The 25,485-nt window shown below is 33.4% G+C and overlaps 2 protein-coding genes across 2 annotated transcripts; both read right to left on the reverse strand.

Moving 5' to 3' along the window:
* Positions 1–150: 150 nt before the first annotated feature.
* On the reverse strand, positions 151–6,690 carry LOTGIDRAFT_230633 (hypothetical protein). Its single transcript, XM_009049652.1, has 7 exons — positions 6,309–6,690; positions 3,386–3,454; positions 3,096–3,156; positions 2,607–2,730; positions 1,030–1,169; positions 701–824; positions 151–340 (listed from the first exon to the last, which is right to left on the reverse strand). Exons 1-7 carry the CDS (start codon positions 6,336–6,338, stop codon positions 331–333), a joined length of 558 nt encoding a protein of 185 aa, XP_009047900.1. The 5' UTR covers positions 6,339–6,690; the 3' UTR covers positions 151–330.
* Positions 6,691–7,066: 376 nt separating this feature from the next.
* LOTGIDRAFT_157441 (hypothetical protein) lies at positions 7,067–12,684 on the reverse strand (the record flags this gene model as incomplete). Its single annotated transcript, XM_009049653.1, has 7 exons — positions 7,067–9,185; positions 9,491–9,522; positions 9,850–9,926; positions 10,327–10,510; positions 10,969–11,079; positions 11,664–11,884; positions 12,567–12,684. The coding sequence occupies 7 exons, from the start codon at positions 12,682–12,684 to the stop codon at positions 7,067–7,069; spliced, it is 2,862 nt and encodes a 953-aa protein (XP_009047901.1).
* Positions 12,685–25,485: the final 12,801 nt, after the last annotated feature.

Here is a 25,485-nt window from a genome sequence, read left to right on the forward strand (position 1 = left end):
ACATGTCCGATAGCCAAATGTACAAATACACAAAACAATGGGAATACAGAAAATATTTAAAAGGTAAAATCAAACATCAAATGAAATGAGAGAGTTAGCTCAAGGCCTTCGCCAGCCTTTTGGATTTAACCCAATTCAAAGTCCTCACATATACATGTAGAGATTTATTCACAACAATTTCAGATAATGGAACTGGTCAAAGCCTAAAAGAATTGTCACAGTCATGAAGACTAATCACTAGTGGGCTTACATTCTACATTTGGTTGAGCAGAATGTACATTAATTTAATTCATTTGTCTTGTCTTTGATACGAAAAATTCAGTTTCCTTTTCAACACAATCTGAAAAAAAAGAATTAATCAAGCCTTTAGTTTTGTATGGCCTACACAATAACTAGCCTACAACTCGGAGAATAGGCTACGTCTGGATGAAGACGTCTTCATTAAACCAAGGGAGGTAATTTCTGCTCAAAGGAGCTGTTTCTTAACAGGATTTCAAATAGTTGTACAATATGTTACTATGATACCATAATTTGTACACACAGCTACACGTAGGTATCCTTTAATATACAATTGATTGCACAAACATGCGGAAATTTAGACGTGTTCAGTAGAAGTGTTGTGCCAAGGGAGGTTATTCAAAAGAACCCAAACAAAGGACCCAGACCACACCTTATTCTGCTGCAAAGAAATATTGCTTACCCACATGTCTTCTGACAGTAATCTTTAGCATAGTTGTACAGTACTTCATTTATTCCACTCTGGCAGCCTGATGTTTCATTTTTCCAGAATTCACAAGAAAACGGTGTCGCCATGTCAATACATGCTGTAAAAAACAAGATCACCAATCTATAGGCTACATATAGCCCGTAGTTACATATTACAGTAACGCTTAGGCCTACATGTAGACCATAGAGCTATTTAATTTTTTTTTTCACGAATTTAGCTTTGATCAGCTATTAATTAAGCTGTCATCAGAGCCGATTGTGGTATTTTTTTAGTCCAAGAAGAGTGTGGAGCTCTAGGCCTACCTGAAGGTGACATAGTTGTCAAAGGATTCCTCTCATCACATTCTAATTTTGGACAGCACGATGGAAATGGTTGAATCGTCTCGGACACTGTCTGACAGTTCAAATTATCTGGGTTCTCGGTTGGTCCTAATGGTCGACATCTGGAAATAAAGTGAAAGGTAAAGAAAACCGAAAAAGACTTCTTTGGTGCCACGGTAGGACCTCATCTGATTGAAACTGAAAGGGACATGACATTACATTTCCTCGTTATTAGTAACCTTTATCTAAGTAAGATCTACCTAGAGACTGTGTTTTATTTTAACAAGTCTGTAATGCACAAAACTGAATTTTATAATATAATAATATTTTATTATTTTGTTAGACACCCATATTTCCTGAACATTATGATTGTTTGGTGACACCAAGGGACGTCTTAGAAAATCTTGACGTCATCTAAACCTAAAACATCCCCAGTTAAAACCACTCAATAAAGGAACGAAAGCAGCAGTTTGTGTTTTCTTAGGATCTGAACTTGCAATGTCCAGCAAGCTACGAGTTGACTTTCTCTTACATGGTTATAGAGTAGATGAAAATGAAATATGCCAGAAGGAACTGACTATGGGAGTCATATGTTTAACCAGGAGATCTAAACGAGGAGATTGGAAAGTCAGTTTTGTGGCCAAAGCTCATAACAGACGAATAATACAAGGTGGTGAAAATATTTGGTTCACTTCCGGTTCAGTCAGAGAGGGTTCGTCTGTCCAATGGATGTGGGTGTTGATGGATGAAAGGAAGAAGATTATTCGAACCGAATCTCTTCATTATCGTGAAATATCCAGAATGACAGTGGGCTGTAAGATTCACACCAGTTGGGGAATACGGGACACATTGGTTGAACACATAGGATCATTTGTGAATCTGGAAACGAAATACCACACAAAGTATGGTGAACAACTTGCTGTTGTTGGAGAGGGACACTGCCTCGGTGACTGGAGGGTCCAAAAAGGTCCACTCGCCAACCTTATATCTGAAAAAGATTGGCGGTGGCGAGCTCGAGTGTGGGTGGATTATTTCAGTTCGAAGGAGTGGAAATGGGTAGTAGTTGACGACAGACGAAACCTAGTACGCTGGGAAGAATGCTCAAATCGAAAATTAATATGTACTAGGACAGGATGTGCGACGATGCTTTCTCCCTTTAATTATCCAGAAATAGAAAACTGGTCGTTTGAAATGAGTGATCATTTTAATCAATGTGGGCAAATGGATGTAGACGAAAAACCTCAGTTTGAAAAAAGTGATTTAGATCTACTCTTTCAGGGTGAAGGGGATCATGTTATTAAGAACGCTTCGGCAAAATCAAAACTTTAATAAAGTGCCATTGCTTTGCTTTTAATTTAGATAAATCCTAGACCTTAATGCCTGGATTTTCAAATGCCTGGTGCGCATTCTATGGTAGCGTACTATGTATCTCGGAAGCCCTTTAGACAAGAAAAAGACAGCCTAATGTATATACATTAGTGATTTGTTGTTTTTTGCTTGAGATCTGCCAGGGCATTGTACGGTTTTAGAAACGAGGTCATAAAAATATAAGCTCTCACCTTTCTTGTATTGTGTAAATACCGAATGGGGCGTGATAACAGATATTTTTATCACAAACACCAGCAGATGATGTCCAGCTCCCACCATCAGGTACAATAGTACCACTGCTGTCCACACAGTTACCTGCAGACAGATAATTTCAACCTATTCACCTATTGTGATATGGGAACCTGGTATTCAATTTCAAACTGTTGACGTCTGACGCAGCACGCTCCAGTGCCATACTCGGGGCAATGGTTTCTGGATTGAATTTTGTTTGGGTTTTATTCACTAGTAGGCTCTATTCAACTTAAAATTTTATGAAAACATACATGCCAAGTATTAAAGGACCTATAATTTCGCATCAACGCTAAAAGAATAAATTCAATATTCCGATATACATTATTTTGAGGCTAATATCCAATTTCATTTAAAATTTAGCAAGTAATAATGATATGCCCATCGAAAATATCTCTGGAACAAAAAATGTTCTTGCTTATAAAGCTTACCTGTTAATACTTTTATTTTTGATACAACTCTAGATTCTGTCGTCGGTGTACACTGACATGTCTGTAAAAAATACCAAATCACAGCTAATCCTATAGAATTATTCATTGCGTTAGTTTTTAAAAGTTTTTGTTTTGAACATATCATGAACATGATCCGTATCAACCCGGGCTTAATCCAAAATGGCGAGTGAGTACTGGGTATGACTACATGTAAATAAACCTTACTTAATGTAATAAATACATTGATCGTAAACCAATCAAGTCCCCACTTGTTTTAGGGGTTAACCTACTTTAGCCTTTGTGAAAGTCTTGATTAACCTATAAAGATATGTGGTTATTTTGGCCAGAGTACGGATTATCTACAAGAAAAATACAGAACAAAAAAGTTCTATATAGAACTGTATCTGATTCTATACAAATTATGTGATTCCGTTATGACTGTTACTGATTCTATGTAGAATACGTGATTCTATTAAGCTTCTTAACTGATTCTAAACAGAATATGTGATTCTATAAAGAACTGTCCGGAACTGATTCTATACAGAATATGTGATTCTATAAAAAAAAAACTGTATCTGATTCTATACAGAATATGTGATACTGTAAAGAACTGTATTGGCTTCTATACAGAATAATAATATGTTATTCTATAAAGGACTGAACAATAAATGATTCTATACAGAAAATGTGATGCTATAAAGTACTGTAACTGATTCTGTGCAGGAAATGTGATCCTATGAGGGACTGACCAGAACTAATTCTGTACAGAATATATGATTCTATAAAGAACTGTACTCTGTAACTGCTTCTATACAGAATATGTGATTCTATAAAGGACTGTAACTGATTCTGTTCACAATATCTGATTCTTTGAGAGACTATCCAGAACTAATTCTATATACATAATATGTAATGTTTCAGTACAGAATATGAGATTCTATAAAGGACTATAACTGATTCTGTACAGAATATGCGATTCTATAAACTCCTTTAAACTGTAACTCCTTCTATACATGTGATTCTATAAAGTACTGTAACTGATTATGTAGAGGATATACGATTCTGTGGAGGACTGTCCAGAACTAATTCTATACAGAATATGTATAAAGACTGTAACTGCTTCTATTCAGAATATGTGATTCTATAAAGGACTGTTACTGATGCTATACAAAATATGAGATTCTATAAAGGACTGTAACTGACTCTGTACAGGATCTGTGATATAAGAGCTCTTGACCAAGGTTATACTTATAATGGTATGCAATTCTAGATGCAATGACATAAATAGTCATCTTTTTTCTGCCTCCGACAATATGACTATTATTGCCCTTAGAAAATAATAAAATATACTATTAACTTTTATTCCTTCTGCACATTCAATCACACTAAAACAAGAGATTTGAGTGAAAGAAACATTTGATTTTATCTATAGTACATAAAGTCAATTACTGTATCTTCTATAGTTTATATATACAATAATGATTATGATATAATATACATGATAATGATATGATAAACATATACAAATGTGATAATGGTACAATAAACAGATTAATGAAAACAGACACTTTAAAAGACATTTTAAGTCCTGAATACTGTAGAAATATAGTATCCTTTCTCTCATGATAAGGTGATGTGTCATCACTAAAATATGATCTTTACAAAGGAATCTACTCTAATTATTCATATAAAAAGAGCTCCATCTTGGCTAAATTTGGACTAAAATAATGATGTCATCACCTCAATAATAAGCCCTTTTATGCCTGTTGTAAAATATTAACACTTGAATTATAGACAAGTCTTCAGTCTGATAACAACACGGGCGGCTGAAAACGAGCTAAACTGGTAAAAATAAATTATTTTCAGAAGACTATGCCGCTTTAATGATCTTAAAATGTTCTTGTTATAGAAATTACTTACACCAAAATGTTTTAAAGGGACAGATGCACCATTTTTTGACCAATCGAACTTCAGTCTAAAAGACTAATATTTTCAGCTGAGCTGATCAGTAATAGTGTTCACAGCTCAACTTGAAAATTTAAGCCTTCAAATCCATATGTGTCCAGAATTATCTGCATTTGAAAGTTAAAATGACAACTCGTGATCTTTAAAAAAGACATATATAGAAAGAGTGAGTAAAATTCCTAGTTTGAAGTATTTTTGAAGGAATTATGCGATTTTCTTACATTTCTAGTACTTCTGAAGACTCTTTACTTATATTGAAGACTCACATCAACACCCCAAAATGGCACATCTATCCCTTTAAAAGACTCCTACGATTTTTTTAAAAATTAATCATAAGTGTCATTTGATTTGAATAAGTTGAATCTCCATAAAGAGTTATTTTTAAAAATAAAACAAACTGATTGAAAAGAAAATTGCAAAAACCAAAACTGCTCTATGAATGTGAAACTCGCAAGAACAAATAACTAAGAGATTTTGCTGTGCATCTCTTTAACCCAAACTAATTTCAAATTAAGAGAATATTTTTTTACCCCACATCATAAAAATAGCAAAATTAGTGCTATAATACTTAATTTAAAAACTAAATCTAAAACAACATAGAACTTATAAAATATATAATTAGAAGTAAAATAAATTAATAAACTAATTACAAACAAATATTGGCCACAAAATTTCTTGTACTGAATCAGTTTATTTGTGTGTATAATACACAGTTGTTTACCCTAAACAAAGGGCTTATCAAACTGGGGATGCACATAATAAACAATGACTAAAAACAGTTTTGAATGTGATTTCATATGATAATTTTGAACATGGCATTGGAAAGAGAATGAAGGTTTTATCAGAACTTTTATACCTTCTATTCGCAACATTCTATTCAGGTTTTCAAGAAACACTTGACCAGATTATGACTTCACTACTACAAATACCTTTTGGCTCTTAAGGTATATGAGTTTAATTCATAAGGTTTTTTGAATAATAACTGAAATAGTAATGGCATTAAAAGAAAAAGAAATGAAATGAATGGAGTTTTACGTCCTACTTTTCTGCACCATGTGGGCTAATGAAGACGGGCAATGCCATGCAGGGTGCCATGAGGGAAATTTTGCCAGGACAGCGGCATTAGCCTGCTCTTTTTCGATTTCCAACTGTCGAGGGATCTTTAACGTGCACAGCCTGTAGCACACGGGGCCTCAGTTTATTGTCCCATCCGAACGACGACGCTTTTTCCATGTCAGCCCCTCTTACCTGCCTCACTGACAGGGGGATACCGGGCATTAAAAGAAGTTATAATTATTTTCAAATATTTTCAATGTTACAGTACAAAATTCTAAATTTGAGATAAGATATTTGTGTATACGGAGACAAATACAAGAACAGCCTATTTTAATTCACATTCCTTTAGGAATTTCTGTAGTAATTTAAAAAAATTGTGCCATTGATGTTAGTTCCTTAAGATTATAAAGTTGGTATATATTTCGGACAACAATTTCGCACAAAAAAATATACAATTTGATCTGATTTTTTAACATTGGATCAATAAGGGGTCATTTTGAATCTCAAACTGCTTAAATTAAACCCTGGCTCCACTCTACCTGTATATTACCTGATAAGTGTGATATGTTTTGTTGACTGTGTTTAAGTACTTCTCTAATCATGTTAATATTATTACTTAAAACATATATCAATATATAGGTTAAGCTTTATAGAGCAATAGTTATCAAAAAATTAATTAAGTGTTTCAAATTGTATCTTCTGTTGTCCCCGCTGCAAATAAAGCTGTGCCTATATATCATATTTACATTTACTAAATTTCATTTAAAGACTTTATAAAATATTTCATTAAATTTTCAACCATATGAAAGAGTAAAAAAAATTGTCTAAATTGACATTACTGTAAATAGATAGTGGAAATTCATAATATAATGGATGATAATTTTGAGGCCACATTTAGATACAACTACAGTAAGAGAAATAATAGATTTAATAGAGAGAAAGTTGTAAGACTAAGTAGTAATTAAACATGTAACACAAAGTTTAGAAGGACCAATACAGTCATCATGACAGAATGCTCCACACTTCTCACACATAACCATTGCTTTTAAACTACATGCACAACTAGACTGACTTAACAAATTACTGTTGTCTGTCAAACCATTCCCATGAGAAACAATAGGAAGAGTAGTCCCCCCTTGAATGATCACAGGCATTATATTTTGACCAGACGTGAGAACTTGAACATTTTGAATTCCAGTAGCATTAGATAGTACAGGTTTACGAATTAGATTAGCTACTTGGGTCTCCATTAAAATTTTATTATTTCCATTCGCTAAGACACTGTTATCCACAGTTGTGGGTTTACCCTTGATGTTACGGGTAGCGGGTACAACTGACTGTGGTTGGGTAGTTTCTACCACAGTTACTGCTGGTCGTGTGATGATTTTGGTTGGAGACCCTTTACGACCTGCTTGAATAACAGTGCCAGCTTTGGATAAAAAATTCACCTGTTCTGAGTTGAGATTGAGTCCAATTTCTTCATTGGAAGAGTTTGATTGGCTATTGTTTGCACTTGCATTGTTCACGATATCCACACTTGCTGGTCGAACTAACGTAATAACATCTGTTTGACGATTGACATTGTTTGGAGGAGCACTGGATGCCCGAGGAGGTGTTCTCGCTAAGATGGCTCTAACAGCTTGTTCAATTCCCTGAGAAGTAGTTGCAGAAGATGACACAGTTTCATTGTTCTTACTGACAGGTATAGTTATTATTCTAGTAGCACTAGGCGTTACATTTTCTCCAACTTGAGTCACTGGTATCACTTGGCTGGTGCTTGAATTTGATAAGGTAGATGCTGGAGCACTCACTAAATACATTGTATTAGGTTGAGATAAGTTATTAGATGTAACTAACAAGATTTGCTGTTGTTGTTGCTGGGGTGGTTGTTGTTTGGGAAGGTCTTTAGTTGGAGTGGTAGGCACAACTTTGGTTGGAGTTGGAGTCTTTGTAAAATTACTTGATGTAGATTCACTAGGTAAGGTCATGTTATTTGGGGAGTGTAATTTGACACTTGACGTTGGTGATTCTTGTTTATTTCTACTTTTCTCAAATTCTGCTTTACAAATCTCATGTGATCGCTGTAAATTGAGTTTTTGTTGATCTGCGCTTGAATTTCGAGATAAGGGCCGCACTCTGCTGGGTGAAGCAGACACAGATTGATTTTTTGTTGGTGTTGCAGCACGCGGCATTGCTTCTACTGATTTGTCCGACACAGTAACTGTGACGGGCAGGACAGGTTTCTGTACAGTTTTTATCTGAGCTTGTTTAGTACGAGCTTTAATTTGAGCAAGAGTTCGAGTTTGTCCACCTGACTGAGCTCCAGGGGAAGCTGGATCAGTTAATAAGCTTCTCATAGTAACTTGTGTTTGAGTAGTACCAGTGGCTTGAGGTATAGATATGACATTTACTACATTTGATTTAGCAGCTTGAGTTTGCGCTTTAATTTGTGCAAGAGTTCGTGTCTGTCCAGCTAATCTAAAGCTGGCAGTTACAGCACCAGTATTTAAAACTTTGGTAGATCCACTGGGTACTTGTTGAGGACCAGCAGCTAACTGAGACTGTATCACTGAAGGCACACTGTTTCCACTCTTCTGCAACCTGGCCGCCTCTGTCTGAGCTCGAATTTGAGCTAATGTCTTAGCCTGAGCTTGGGTTGGTTGAGGTGGAGTAGGGGGAATAATTTTAATTTTCTTTATTGGACTAGGACCACTTGTGGAGTCAGTAGTTGTTTCAAGTTTTATTTTTGCTACAAGAGGTTTATCAGAAGGTGTAACTGATGTAGCTGATGATGAGGTCAATAAACTAGAGGTCACTGGCATACTTAGACTGAGACTACTAGTTGGACTATTGTTATTATTAATATTACTATTATTTACACAGGCACGAGAGCTTGTTGTTGCTTGAATTTTAGCCGCCACATTTCTAGAAACATCTCTCTTTTTTAACATTTGAGAAACTAACATACTACGCAGAGGTTTTTGTTTTACTTGAGACGGCTGGACTGTAGAACTGACTTTAGGAGTTGATTGAGGTGGTCCTAGAGCCTTGGGCACATCACCCTTTTTCCTGAAAGCATAATCAAATTTGAAAGTGAGTTGAAAATATAAATTAATAAAAGCAATAGCTTAATTTTTTTGAAAAAGCACTTCTTAATCATTTAATTACCAATCGTAACAGCTATTGCCAGCATTAGAATAATTATGGGTGAATTTTAGTCAAGGGCATTAACTCATAAACACTTGCTCATGACCCTCAAGGGAATGGTTGAGTCACAATCATAGTTAAGTCACTATGAAAAATTCACATACAAAAACACATATTATGTAGTTGACTATTGAAATTGATGAAATAAATTAAGCAACAATACTGACCTTTGACCCCAAACAGCTTCAAAATGTTTAGCCTGAAAGAGATAGCATGTGATGTGTATTATTTTGTTGTAAATAATAAGAATGTCTTTCTATGTGATTTACTTTTTTCTATTGACAATATTTCATTTTTTAATTGAAAGTATTTCACTTTCAATATTTCATTAATTGACAGTATTTCATTGTAAGTCACATGTTTCATTGATATTTCATGACAATATTTCATTCATATTTCATGGCAATATTTCATTCACCTAATGACAATATTTCACTTGTATTTCATGACAATATTTCACTTGTATTTCATGACAATATTTCACTTGTATTTCATGACAATATTTCATTTTTCATACAAAACTCACCTTCCAAGGATCTAACTTCAGAAGTTCTTTCTCTTGTTCTTGTTTAATCCGTTGTTGATTTTCGGGCGTAAATTCAGCTGTAGGATTAAAAAGAAAAAGGTTGAAGAATTGTCTATCTCAAGCATGAATTATATTCACATGTTTGGAAAGATCTGCAGAATTGTGCAGTGAGCAAAAAACCTAAGTCATGTCATGTCATGGCAAAGACATAAGACATGGCCCAAAAATCACAATTGTTTAAAACATAAAAAACCTTTAGACAACCTCTTAAAAATCTATTTGAAAAAGTCTGTCATCTACTTGCTTACACATATCTAAATACAAAAAAGACATGATATTTTCCATACTTGCACCAACTTTTATTTGGCATAGTGCGTGATACAAATCTGAAATAAGCTTTTATGATAAATATACATTTGTCCCAAAGTCTGATACTTCTTTTCTACACAAATATTATTAAAAAAAATCTTGTTTTACCCTCCGACAGTCTTTCCCTCCATTCTTGACAAGCTTTGGCAAAAAACTCATTATTTAGTGCGGTGCTGCTCATTCTTAAGGAGCTTTCAGCACCATTTAATTTATCACATTCTGGTAAGAGGGAGATCAAATTTTGCTGATATTCTGTTGGCAGACGACAAAATGTGTTTGAATCAATAATGGACTGAAAAATATAACAAAATTATTACTGAATAAGCAGGAAATTAAGACAAGCATACATCATACAAACATGTTCAAATTTGTTGACATTGAGCAATTCTACAGGATGGATAGCAGATCTTAATACTTTATCTGAGTTACCTCCCTTTGTAGTTGAATACTGTCCATGCCATTTTGAGACCATCTCCTTGCTTAAAGATTTAAGCATGTCTAATTTTAATATCAGAAATTGTCTGTCTTTCAGCTCATTGCACCCCATCTTCATTAGCCCACATGGTGCAGAAAAGTAGGACGTAAAACTCCCTTCATTTCAGACTTAGGAAAAAAAGAGATTTTCAATGGAATTGAATTTTGAAGACTATAACAAAACGATAAAAAAAACACCCCTCGAATATTAGCATTTTAACATAGTTCAAGCAATTTTTTGGAGGATTTAATATCAAAAAGAAAATCCATACATACCTTTAGATTAATATTAACAAGAAAAGAATCTGGTGTTAGATCAATGGCACCTTCTTTAGTATCTGCTAGCTGAGCATTGAAACTCTTCCTTTTATTACCTCTCCGTCGTGGCTGAAATATAAATTATGGTTTTACTCAGGTGGAATCTTGATGTCTCACTCATGGTGATCGTGGGTTTGGAGCTTCTCTGTTTAGCCATTGGTGGACAAATTATAAAACTGACTTTACCATATCTGACTTGCATTGTCAACTAGTGCTAGGTATTGCTGACCATGCCATGATGAATGGGCTGAGATATTTAACGCATTATGATATGGGTTACTAGACAAATTATAGACAGGATACATGTATCGTGGTATGGTGTATCGAAATGCATCCAATGTATCGTTGTCATTATCATTCCAATTATAATTGATTACTAATCTAATCTGTTTTTGATTTTTTAGCTTCAATTTTGATAGTTTTTGAAACCATCAGATCAATCAAAATTCAACAGAACATAATTCAAAGCAGAAATGTAGCCAACTTGTGATTGTTAACCAGGAAAAGGTTTTTTTAATGTGATATTTTTAGCTTTTTTAACTTTTGCTTTATGAATAATGGTTACTAGTACATCAAATCTGTTTTCTATTAATGATGATGGTTTCTTTGAAAATCAAGAATTTAATAGAAAAAAACCCCTCAAATTGTCATACCTTCATGCTGAAACCAGGAGTGGCTGCTAGTTTTTCTTGCAGTGTTTTTGGAGGTGTTGTCTGTATTCTGACAGGGGGAATAACTGGAGTATTGCTATCATTATTAGTTGTTTTGTTATTGGTACTGGTACTAGAGGTTGAAGCTTTCTCTGTATGACCATTTGTTTTGTTTTGTAAACTGGATGATAACACAGATAGTGTTCCATCTTTTATTATCTTGGCTAAAAATACAGAAAAGAAAATTGTTTCAGTGTGAATTTTAATTCAAAATAGACATCAACTTCAAATGGTTTTCTGCACCATGTGGGCTATTGGAGACGGGCAATGCCATGCAGAGTACGTTGAGGGAAATTTTGCCAGGACAGCAGCATTAGCTTGCTCTTTTTCAATATCCAACGGTCGAGGGATCTTAAACGTGCACAGCCTGTAGCACATGGGGCCTCGGTTTATTGTCCCATCTTTTAACTGCATCACTGAAAATAGTAGGAGCAGGAGAACCACATAACATAATATCAAGTCATTCTATACAATTTGTACAGTGTATGCACAGTGTTTAAATAGACCAAATACCATACATGCTTTCCACTGAGCTGGTAACATCAAATCCAGATAGCCAATCTTGGAAGATAATTGGTGAATTTCTCACAGTTATTTAAATATTTTTTTTTTAAGAAATAAAAGGCTTATCATTTTCAAACCGCCATGTTAAACTTTGAACTTCCAACATGGCCTTTCATATTGGATAATATGCATAAAAAGGGTCTCATGGACATGAGTGTAAATACTGTAGAGAGATTTAGGTGTAATAGAGTGTTTATCAGCACCATTAATACCAACTGAATTAAGAAAAAAAAATTCATAACTCATTTGCTAAGACTTATGATAGATGACAAGGATACCTACGTTTTTTTACCCTTGGTGAATGTCTTATGTGACGTGGGGGAGGTTGAATAGGTACTGGTATAGCTGACTCAGATGTACTCTGACACGATGAGGTGTTTTCTGTAGAATTCTCCTGCATTTTACTGTCATTGTGTACATGCAGCACAGTTTCTTACAAATAGTATCACATCACATCATCTCTGCTAATAATAATAACAAAAAAAATGGAATTATTATCTTCCTGAACTAAATTTCTCGCTTGCTAAAGGTTAAAAAAATGTGGGTTACAGTCTGTAAATATAACATCACAATTTGGATCCACAAATCCTTTACTTTTTATCAACTCATTGAGTAATAAGTTATGTTATTTTTTATCAACAGTTATCAAACAGTAAGCTTAAGTTATCAATTCAATCAAATAATATTTCAATTGATTTGGATTTGCACAGAGCATACAATGGTTCAAAATGATCAATTTCTGGAAGTAAGTTTATGTTTATTGCAAGTATAAACTTCCAAATGAATAATTGTGGCTGGACAAAGGAAACTCGCTTTTAGAATCATACAAATTATACTTTCAAACCATTTGATTTCATTTTGTTAGTATTTCTAACACTATGGGTTACATTTAAATTAACACAGAGTCTTCCCTTCTAAGAGTATCACATGCTAATCAGCCATCTATAATTCAGACAGAAATTATTCTGAGAACTGTAACAGTAAGATTTGGCTTTAACAAAAATTATGATCCAAAGTCTGTTAGGCCCTATAGAATATTAAGCCAATATAAGACTAAGCTTATCAAGATGGCCATATGGGCCAACATGAAGCAATTGGTAGAAGAAGCCACCGGGACATCCACAATTCAAGACTCATAGAAAATGGGAATGGCAGGCAGGTATCGCAATGAAGACTTCTCACTGATGCTTTATAATAAACCTTATAAATTTCCATTCTTTTTAATAAGAAGATGTGTTGATGTTGATTGATGTACAGTTCTTAGAATATTCAGCAGACGTAATCTTACAGAACTCATACCATACATCAAATCTGTAAGTGACACCATTTTTATAACAATTTTAGATGATTCATGCTTTTGCTATGGCAAAATGTTTTTTGTGCAACATTAATATCATATTGTCACTTCCTTTGGATATTAAGTAGGAGCAAGACATAAGCTTTTATCATCTTTTCGAATGAACACTGCTGGTTATAGGTTATAGGTAAATATAATATTGAGGGTAAAAACTCTGGACAAACAACATTAGGACTAATAAGAAAAAAAAAGGAAGAATAAACACAAGCAAACCACCAGCTGAGTTGTAAAAGAGAGGGAATGCAAAGCAATAGGAAGAAGGGGCAACACAGTTCTTTGATGAGGATTAAACCAACTAGTACAAAACAATATTGTGATTGATATAGGTTGACAGGAAACAATTATATCTTCACTTAATTTTCAGATAGAAACACGCAGATAATCAGAAGAAAAACAAAACATTACTCGGTCTCACAACAACTGTCTCAAAATAAAGCTCACTCAAGTCACAGCAGAGTGGAGGGAGCAGATGGTTCTATATCTATATCATCGCCTATCTCATTTATTGGAATTTGGAAGCAAAGTTGGATTGAAATAACTCACTTGATTCATAGTTGGATACAATTTAAAGTTGATTTTAAAGAAAATATTCAGAAAATGTTCAATAAATTTCTTTGATTACAAAAACACGGTTACGTACAAAATGTATCAGTCAGAATCAATAACATTTTTTGCGCATGCGTGAAAATATTTTGCAAATATTCCTTTATAATGATGAAATTATGAGAATGTCTTATATAAATTTAATTGTGCTGATAGAAATACATATTTCTAATGAAAAAAGTCCAAATTTTTTAACTAAGTTGAGAATAAGTCTACAAATTCATGTGCAATAATTGCGGCATGCGCAGTCAGCATTATATCTCAAACGATGGAAATAACCTACTCTCAAAACCAAGCTATCGGCCATTTTTGTTGATGATTTGTGGGAAATTTTGTCATTTTCCGGAAAAAGCCGAACTCTTCAATATTTTTCCGACCGTAGAAACGAGAAAGCGTCAAAATGGCTGCCTGCAGTGAGTTTGTTATGTTTACATTTTATTTATATTAAATGTTGTGTAATTAATATTTCAAAAAGTGTAGATTAATTTTTTTTACTTTGTCACTTTAGTTTTGATTGAGTTGTACTTGATTTTGTTTTTACCTACACTGGATTGCCACGACTACTAGCCTATATAACGTAAAAAAAAATAAATAAAATAACAGTTTGTGCAACGTATTGCCCGTATCTTCATTAGTAATAGTATTTTGCACTAGGTCTTTGGCTTGATTGATTATTCAGATTCTTTAAGTTTAATGCTATCATCATATTGATAATGACACAAAAACAAAATGTTAAATTAAGAAACCAACAAAATACTATGATTTATAGACTAACTGAAGTAGACTTTTTGACTGACATCTAAATACCAGCTTACTTGATACAGCAAGATGACTTGGAAATTGGAATTGTCTGTTAGTCGAACTCTTTATGTCAAAATTCAAAGAATAAAGTTGTCTTGGTATGGTTTACCAGATTTAAGAACACCTTTTCACTTTCAGCCTTATATTTACCGTATACTTATCATTTAATAACAAAAAGTTTACATAAAATTTGAATTGAAAACTCAACATCATCTACTAGACAATTTAATTAGCATTTGAGAATGAACTTGTCACCATCATCAGATAAAAATGTTCTTAACCAAAATATTTTTTCTTTCAGCTTTAACTCCTTTATAACTTAATCATGAAATGATGTAGAGATGTAAAAGGAAAAGAATTATATAAATTATTGTCCAAGAATTGAGATGGATTTTGTAAATAAAGTAGTCAAGATTGAGGAAGTGTCCAGATTAGGCCAATCTCCTGAACAAGATGACTTACTAAGTTCACCATCAAAACTCTCATCTGTTAAATCTGCCATTAATGGTGAGTTGTTGATTATTTTTAAAGGACAAACATCAATTACAAAAATTGTATTAATAAGGGATTTTTAGAAAAATATACAGCCTGATAGAAATGGTCTTAGATATCTATTAGTCCAAAACATCTGTCTCTATTTATTCCAGCCTTTGATGGATAATTTGACAGTTGTCAGCTGAAGTAGAGTCAGAAGAAAAAGACCCTGTTAAATGGGGATTTTCCACACCTCCAAAGAGTCTGGAATAGAGAAGGATGTTTCGGTCAAGGATATCTATATACATTTTATCAATAAACAAGCTTAACAATAATCTGAGATATGTTTGAATTTTGATTTCTTTGTTATATTTGTAGATGCTGTATATCCCATGCCAGAAAATTGGCCAAAAATACCCCAATTAGATGGACGTAGAAGTTGTGAATTGACAAAATCAACCTTACCTTGTGTAAACAAAGCAGTTTCTCATTTAGAGTTACTTCAGAACTCAATACATCAATGGTTTCAGCATGCAGAAGAAGAAATCAAGAGTCATAAATCCAGCAGACCTCAGTCTGAAATTTCAATTCAAGTCCCAGGTAAGATTCTCGTTTGATTGAGCAGAGAAGATCATGATTATTTTGGGTGATAAGCTTTAAGATGGGTTCCCTTATTTTCATTTATGAAAATGAAAATGCTAAATGAATAGAAACCCTATCTTCTACTTTAACTCATTATTTTTTTTCTTAAACTTGGAAAGTACTGTTTGTGTGTGATGCAAAATGAAGATCATATAACTATAAGCATAGATTGCAACACTGGTGGTGCAATTTAGCAAACCGCATAATAAGTAAAACTGTATAATAAGCGATAGGTATTTGGAGGTGGTTCACTATCTTGATATATTTCCACTGGTAAAATCAAATCTGTGTTCATACACTCTAAATATTTTTGGGGTGTCTAGTATCATGTAGCTAATAAATTTCCCATTTTCTAATTCCAGTACCACCAAAGAAACAGTTGAGATTTTTTGATGAAAGGGAAGCAACTCCTAGTAAAAAGTCTGAATCAGCTAGCACTGTTTCTAGACTTACTACTTTAACACCAGAATCACATCAGTTATCTATACAAGGTGTTGGTGGTAGACTAGATGAAAGTAAGTAGACTTGATATATAGCTGTCTAAATATTTGCTTCAATAGCTGATAGAGCTCTAACAATCCACCCAAAACAAGGTTTGCTTTATTAATAGTTTTTCAAAAGCATATATAGCTAACGAAAATTGTTGAAGTTTGGGTCATCTCATTTCATAAAAAAAATAAATTGAATTTTGTTTTGTCCAATTTAGGTCCATATGCAGAAGACATTATAGATGAATTAAGTTTGCCGTTTCTTGGTGGTGAGGATGTTATAGAAGAAGTAATAGTATTATTAGCTAGATTAGAGAAAGATAGACAAGAAACAGAAGCAGAATGGAAGAGAGAGCAGGAAAGAGTTGCCACATTAACTGATAAGATTGATAAGTTATGTTTGAAAAGACTGAAAGAACTTCCTGCTATTGTTCAAAGAGGTAAGGTTTCTCTGGTATTTCATTGTATTAGATATTTTAAAGGGATTCTAAAGAGGTTTTCTACAATTTTTATGTGTATCGCGGACACTGATAGCATCAATTTGCACCATTCCAATTTTCAGTCAGACGCCTGTGGTCCCTCCAATTCCACTAAAACTAAGTGTTTGATGGCATCACTAATCATAAAATATGCTTTATCACAAAATCCACTTCACATGCTGGCTCAGAAAAATCCAATATGGATGCTCATAGGTATAGAGAACTGTATACTTGTATTATGACTGTTTTCTGTGAATAGAATGTCCATTATGATCAAAGATTATATTTGTATTTTTTCTCGATCCACAGAACACGAAGCCTGTACATTAGATTTGAATGAACTACAATGGCACGTAGCCTACTGTAGCCGAAGTGAAACTAGAATTAAAGATAGGAAAGAGATTGCAGAAGTATTAAATGCCAGATTAAAGGAAGACATAGACTTTGTTAAAAGACACATGTAAGTTTTGTGTTTTTTTATTTTAGAGAGTTCATACATAAACATGTAATATAAACTTAACAGGGGTGTATTGAGGCGGTAATTTTTGGGCCAAGGCCCACTCTCGGGCCATAAAGATGGTAAATTTATTATATTCTTCATTAAAATTTTCAAGGGAGGAGCCCCTCTGACACACCACCATGGCTGACTCGTAAAATCAGCAAAGGGACGCCGTAAGCACCAACGTTTATGGACTCTTGTTATGTCTATTTAAGAGATGCAAAGTATGAAATTTGACAAAATAAAAACCTGATTTTCTTTGTCTGTTTTAGTCCATTAGTACAAGAGAAACTGTTGTTAGAACTGGAAGCCATGGATAAAATTAAACAGGCTCAACAAGAGGTAGGCCTTATTATATCTTGGCTTATATCAGCCTTAAACAGTAAATAAAAAGACTTTGTTACAATTATTTTCTTTGGCACAATTTTTTCATTTTTTTTTTTTAGTCTAGACTGAAAGTTTATTCTATGATATTCTTGTATATCAAGAAACATGAATATTTGAGTTTGACCTGGAAAAAAAAAAAAGAAACATGATTGGTCGATTGAAAACATTTTGTTTACTATGAGCTGCCTTTTTGTAATTTCCACCTCAAGGATGATTTTTGAGTTCATTTCAAATCAAATTTCTCCCAACCACTGTCCACAGACAATGTTTTTTGATCTGTTCATGTATATGTACCATCTTCACAGTGTCAAGCTATTACGAAGTGTATCTGATACCTTGACATAATTGTGCTCTTTTCCTGTATCACGACAGTTTGTAAATGCAACAATTTGATTATATTATACACTACTGATTACAGCTGGTTATTGTTTTTAGTGTATTTGTCAAGGGTTCTGATTGGTTGTATACGCTACAATTCAATCCAATCGCCGCATTTACAAACTTCTGTGATACAAGAAAGCTGTCAAGGTTTTTAAACACAGTTAACATTATAAAGATGCTATATGAACATGAATTAACAGCTACATGATCCATGTATATGATTCAATTGTGCTAAAATTTGATGTTTCAGACTAATAATGAATTAGATATGACCAAACAAAGACAAACTAAAACTGAAATTAAGAATTTGGAAGCTAATAATAAAGCTGAAACCGAACGAGGTCATATTAAACAAGAATTAGATACAGTTAAAGATCATCTGAGTCAAATCAAGTAAGTATCAAGTTTAGTCTGTGCAGAAATCAGTGACCTTTTTCTTGAAAACTTAGCTATGAAGTGTTCCAGTCATCTGATTGGTCAATCACTAATATAGATTTGATGTTTTGTCATCCAATCAGATTCCTGTATTTCTTAAAATCTGGATTTTACTTCAGTTAAAATTTGGAGAATAAGGCACTAGCTCTATACGATGTCAGAAACATATTTTTAACTGTGTTTCACTGTTGCGGGTACACTTTGTATTGGCGACCGAGATTGTATCACATGACATGACATCAGCCAATCAACAGGCTTTATATTTGAATTGTAAATATGAACATGCACGAAGCTAGTAAGGGCCTAAGGGTCTAATATAGCCTAATATAAACAGCTGATAGTTACGTCATAAATGGCTTAGTTTTAACACAATTGCTAAACTACAGACACCTGAATGAAAACTGGAATGGTGCAAATCGATAATTATAAAAAGTATATTCAAAAATATATACATTTATAAGCAAATTTGGAATCTATCCATATATTTGTACAGTGATGAATTAGAAGCAGCTAAAATGACCTACAGTGCTTACACACAGCAAATAGATGATATTAAACAAAAATTAAAAGACAATACTCAAGAACTGCTGATTTTGGAAGTCAAAAGGGAGAATGCTTGTGATTCTGCTGAACATCATACCAATAAGGTAAGGCCGTCTGAAATATTTGAATAGGTTGATAATCATAGACAGTGTTTTCAAATATCAATATGAACAATATTTATCACACAACAAAACTGTTTCAAGGTTCATAAACTGGGTTTAGATAGAGAAATGATATGAACTTGCAGCAGAGGTGAATAACAAGCAAACTTATTTAGGTGAAATAACATTTACATGTATACAACATTGCATCATTTATAATTGGTGGCTCGTTAAAATTGACAATAAGCTATTGTTTTAGAGGATTTAGTTAGTTTCATTTCAGTTACGTCAAAGAATCTCTCATTTGTGCTTATTTCATATAAAATTTAATGAATTCGCTGCCGGATTTGATATTTCCAGAGCCAATTCATATGCCATAAGCACTCGTTCAAAATCCCCAATATATCAACTTCATATGGTTAACAAATATTTATAGAAATTTCCAAAATTTTTCCAACATAAGCTTAAAAATATTTAATGCATCATATAAGGAATATAGAATCAGAATTTTATAGATTTTATAGACGTTGATTATATTTATTAGGTAAAAGAATATCATGAAGACATTGATAAAAGTGGAGTAGAATTTACCAGATTACAGAATGAAAATATCTTCTTAGAAAAGGAGTTGAAAACAACTGTAAGTATCTGGTATTAATTGAAAATCCCTTAATATCGGTTTAAAATCACGATTTAAAAAATAGATTTAATATTTTTGTTATTCTTTTTTTAGAAAAACCGTATAGCTCATGATACAAGTAAACTTCATGCTACAATCAAACAGTTAGAGGGTAAAATTAGAGCTCTTCATTTACGGAACCAGGAGGCAAAAATGGAGATACAAGATGCAGAAGATAAAATTGAGAAATGGTTAGAAAGCTTTTTGAGCCTTAAGATTTGAATTTGTATTTTCCACGTATATCTGTCTCTTATCTAAAAAAAAAAAAATAAATACGGCAGGTTTTTGGTTCCATCTCTTGGTATTGACCTTTCTCAGATTATGTATATTTAGAGCCGGGTTGATTGAAATGATGAATCAATAAAAGAAGATGGAATAGAGTTCAAAACACGGAGCACATGTGCCAAAAAAAAAGACTTAGTGCAGATAGAATTCAAAATGGCGGAGAAGGAAAATTTTGAATGTAACACATCTGCTGTCGTACCGTTGTTCGATTGAGGGCAGAATTGTAACAGACGGAACATATTCTGAGAATCGATTTCCTCCCAATTCATCCAGTTGTTAGTACAAGGGGAAAATATCAATATGTGACAAAAAATTTACAAAAAAAAAAAACGCTGGTAACACCAGTCTTGTGCTTTTAAATGTATATCTGTTTTGAATCTAATACACACATTTTGCAGTAAAAAACAGAAAGTTGCTGATGAAAAGAATATGGTACGAATCACTAAAGAAATTTCCAGAACAGAAGGCATAATGTTAACAACATTAGAAGAATACAATCAAGTACTATCTACTAATATGATAGTCAAAGACCTACTGGCTGGTGAAGAAGAGAAGATCTTTAAATCTGAAGATACTTTGAAGGTTGGTTATATGAAAAAGGAGTAAGAAGACACCTTTTAAGAGTGACTGAATTTTTTTATATGTTATATGTCTTTCATCTTTTTAGGGGAAGTGGGTGGCCCAGTATTATAGCCTAATATTGTAGGGATCTATCCTAACATAGATTCAATAGTCCCTGAGGATTTTGTGACTATGTTCTCTCTTTCTGTAATGATATGTTAATCTTTTGTATGGACAATAAGGAAGACCCCATGTGCTACTGTGGGCATAAAAATTCCCTTAACAGTTGAATAATACTTAAATGGAATATGCTTGGTAAAGATACCGAAGGGCCCAATGGGATAAACATTTGTTGACACCTTTCCAGGCTGTCATAATACATTGAGAAATACATTGGCTCAACTGCACAGTATCCTAACTGATTCATGCCATTTCAGCTACCAGTATGTAATCCCTGCTCATCTTTTGGTTTTGTAGAATGCAATAGAAACTCTAACCAGACAAGTTAAAGATGAAATACACAATAGAACAGTGTTACAAGCTAGAATTAACTCTGACAGTACAGAAATAGAGAAAACTAGAGTAGAATCAGCTAAAAAACAAGATAAGGTTAGTAGCTTTCGGCTATCCGGCCAGTTTCTGTGGATACCTTAACCCAGTCAGTTTGAGCACCTAGACTTCATTTGATTGATTACATCAGGCAAATGGTGGTTGTGGGTTCTAATATCAGTCAGTGCGTGAAATTTGACCGAAGTCTGTTTGTTTTATTAAGGAAATCCTTGCTAAATGTTTATTTTGTTATATGTTTTAGGCTAGTAAGGTAGCTGATGATGTTGATACAGCAGTCAATACTGTTCTAAATAAAGTTGAGAAACTAAGATCATCGAAAGACGAAAATTTAAAGGTGTTGTACTACTGATACTATTTTGTATCAATATTAAGTTTTAGAAGTCACTATGTATCATGATTTGTAATTGAGTTTAAACTAAAGTCACTATGTATCATGATTTGTATTTGAGTTTAAACTAAGTCACTATGTATCATGATTTGTATTTTAGTTTAAACTAAAGTCACTATGTATCATGATTTGTATTTTAGTTTAAACTAAAGTCACTATGTATCATGATTTTGTATTTGAGTTTAAACTAAAGTCACTGTATCATGATTTGTATTTTAGTTCAAACTAAAGTCACTATGTATCGTGATTCGTATTGCAGTTAAACTAAAGTCACTATGTATCATGATTTGTATTTCAGTTTAAACTAATGTCACTGTGTATCATGATTTGTATTCTAGTTTAAACTAAAGTCACTATGTATCATGACTTGTATTTCAATTTAAACTAATGTCACTGTGTATCATGATTTGTTTTCAGTTAGACTAAAGTCACTGCATCATGATTTGTATTTCAGTTTAAACTAATGTCACTGTGTATCATGATTTGTATTTCAGTTTAAACTAACGTCACTGTGTATCATGATTTGTATTTCAGTTTAAACTAAAGTCACTATGTATCATGATTTGTATTTGAGTTTAAACTAAAGTCACTATGTATCATGATTTGTATTTGAGTTTGAACTAATGTCACTATATATCATGATTTGTATTTCAGTTGAAAGTAACTCTAACAGATAATATATCAGAAACTCAGAAACAACATACTGAAAGTCGTGATCGATTCTTAGAGAAATTAAGTCAGATAGAACCAAAACATGCAGAATTAAAGGTTTGTAATTCTTATTTGCATTTGAATTTTTAGCTGGTTTTAATTTCTGTCTAATGACTCTCATTCATGTTGATTTCTGGACATATTCAGGTATTTCTGTAAAAAAACACGTTTCTAGCGATCAATTGTTATTTGTTTTGTCACTGCACATAATCATAAGATAACATTATAAAAATGATGTAATCGCCAGATTATTTGCTGTGCCTGCATAGAATGGAAATAGATTTGGATTTCCCAGGATTTCCATCTTTTTGATGCAGTTAATTTTAGGAAGTAGGATACTGTTGAAATTACAGTGTGTTTACTTTGGAGTCTACAATTCAAACCATAATCTTAAGTTTTTGGTCTTGACATGTGTACTAAGGCCCATCTGTTGATCTACAGCATTGGACTGGACCGCACTGTAAATTTTGTTCGGAAGTTCATGTTTTGTTGTATCATATTTAGACAAAAGTAGCAGAAGTTAATAAAAAGATAGATCATATTAATTGGAGAAAGGAAATGATGACTAAAAATATTGAAGATATGGATGCCTCAGAAGGGATCATGAAGAGAGTTGTTAACTCAACAGAGAAAGCTATCAAACATCAGAGGTATGTAGATTCAGATATCCATAGAGTTGGAGGACTGTAGCATAGTTGGTTAGGATGTTGGAATCTTTATAGGACACCATTTGCTTGATTATCATGCTCAATTGGTGGTTGTTCTAATCTTGGTTGGTGTGTCGTTTGTTTGACGACAATTAACAAGTCATATTTCCTCTTGCTTTTTTTCAGTGAAGACTTGATAGAATTTAACATTCAGCTAAATACTAGTAAGAAAATAGAGGCTGATTTAAGCAAGGCTTTCACTGAAATTCAAGGTTAGTGAACCATACTCCTTATTCACTCCTGTTTTTTGAGACACTGAAAGATAGGTTCATAACACAAATTACATCATCCATTGAAAAGACGGTGATGTCATATGAAAGAATGGCCTCATCTTCACAATGTCAGAATATGAACTTCTTCATATAAACTTTGTTTAGAAATAACTACCTTTCTTATTTCACAATGCAACAATTTGATTGGATTGTATTCCAACAAGTACAGCCTATCAGAGCCAACGACAGAAAGACTGTTAATTTTATGGTTTATTGTTTACAGACTTTCTGTCACCGGCTGGTTGGCTGTATTCGCTAGCGTACAATCCAATCAAATCCCTGAATTTCAAACTTCTGTGACTAACAAAGGGTGGCTATTGCAGTCAAGGTATAAGACAAAGCTCGTAATAGCTTGACATTGTGAAGATGCAAGGGAGAAACTTAGTACTATTGCCGCAGACCCCTAGACCTTAGTAATATAAATAATGTTTTCCCTCTACAGATCAGGGAGAAACTTAGTACTATCGCTGCAGACCCCTAGACCCTAGTAATATAAATAATGTTTTCCCTCTACAGATCGTTATTACTTAGTTGAAACCAGACATAATAAACTAATGTTGGAAAGGCAGAAGACATTACATAAAACTCTGGTAAGTTTGCAACAGTTTTATTTATTTGAATTTCTTGGGAATGCTACTCATTTTTTTTATTACAAGGAAGTTTATAGCTGAAATAGTTAAAATTATATATATAGTCAAGGAAAAATAATTCTCTCAGTAAGTCAAGCCTGTCCTCGACTGTTTCGTGGTACTGTGTGGGGCTCAGGGACATTGTAGAATATCTGGTAATGTCTTGATGGACTCATTTATGGTTCAGTTTTGTATAATACCGGTTATGCCAAAATGTGCCAATATCATCATTCTGTATATCACGTCAAGGAAAAGGTAGAACCAGATTTCTAAGGCTAGCTTAAAATCCGATGGAATTATCTGCAGGTTTAAAAAAATGATCACTGATGATCATGATTTCTATTTTTAGAATGAGAAGGACAGAGAATTGTCTAATAATAGATCTTTAGCAGCTAGATACAGACAGTTACAGAATGAATATGTTATAACTAAAGAAACTCTGTTAAATAATTATGAAAGAAGAGTGAAATTAGAGAATTCTTTAACAGATTTGAAGAGGGTAAGTGGAGAGAAGTTATGATATATTTTCAATTTGTTCAGGTATACCATTTTTCTGGCAATCAAGCCAATGTCAATAGAACAGATTCTAAAATTCATGAATTTTTTTGCGAGATAATTTTAAGGGATAGGTGTGCCATTTTGGGGTTGATTTGAGTCATGAATATATGCAATAGTCATCAGTAGTACTAGAAATGGACGAAAATCACATAATACCTTTAAAGATACCTCAAACTAGGAATTTTACTCACTATTTCTACATGATGTCTTTTCTATATATCACAGAGTATCTTAAATTGACGAGTCGTCATTTCAACTTTCAAACGTAGATAATTCTGGACACACATGGATTTGAAGGCTCAAATTTTAACGGTGAGCTGTGAACACCATTACTGATTGGCTGAGCTAAATATTTTGACAACCACAGTACATCTGTTCAATTGTCTTTTCAGTTACAATCACTTCAGAAGAAGATGCATGGAGCTTTAACAGAAATGTATAAACTAAGTGGAAAATATAATGATTCTGAATTAGCTCGAATGGAAATAGAAGCTAGCAGGAATGGTGCCAGAGTACAAGAATTACAGGACGAAATGGATCAAGCTTTGAGAAGTATCACCACATTCCTTCAGACTCAAATGGACGGTAGTGTAGCTAAACAAATGGCATGGGAAGTATTGAATAAGAAAGATGTCGTTAGATCACCTTCTA

Source organism: Lottia gigantea (genome assembly GCF_000327385.1).
Source record: "Lottia gigantea unplaced genomic scaffold LOTGIsca_14, whole genome shotgun sequence".
In the NCBI taxonomy this organism is placed as follows: domain Eukaryota; kingdom Metazoa; phylum Mollusca; class Gastropoda; family Lottiidae; genus Lottia; species Lottia gigantea.

What these genes read in the sequence shown, in the direction of transcription:
- LOTGIDRAFT_230633 (XM_009049652.1), bottom strand. Translation starts at nt 6,338, where the DNA reads ATGCCCGGTATCCCCCTGTCAGTGAGGCAG. An exon ending in ATTTACACAATACAAGAAAG is followed by an intron (nt 1,170 to 2,606) that starts GTGAGAGCTTAT and finishes CTTTATTTCCAG; the next exon opens with ATGTCGACCATTAGGACCAA. An exon ending in GACAACTATGTCACCTTCAG is followed by an intron (nt 825 to 1,029) that starts GTAGGCCTAGAG and finishes TGTTTTTTACAG; the next exon opens with CATGTATTGACATGGCGACA.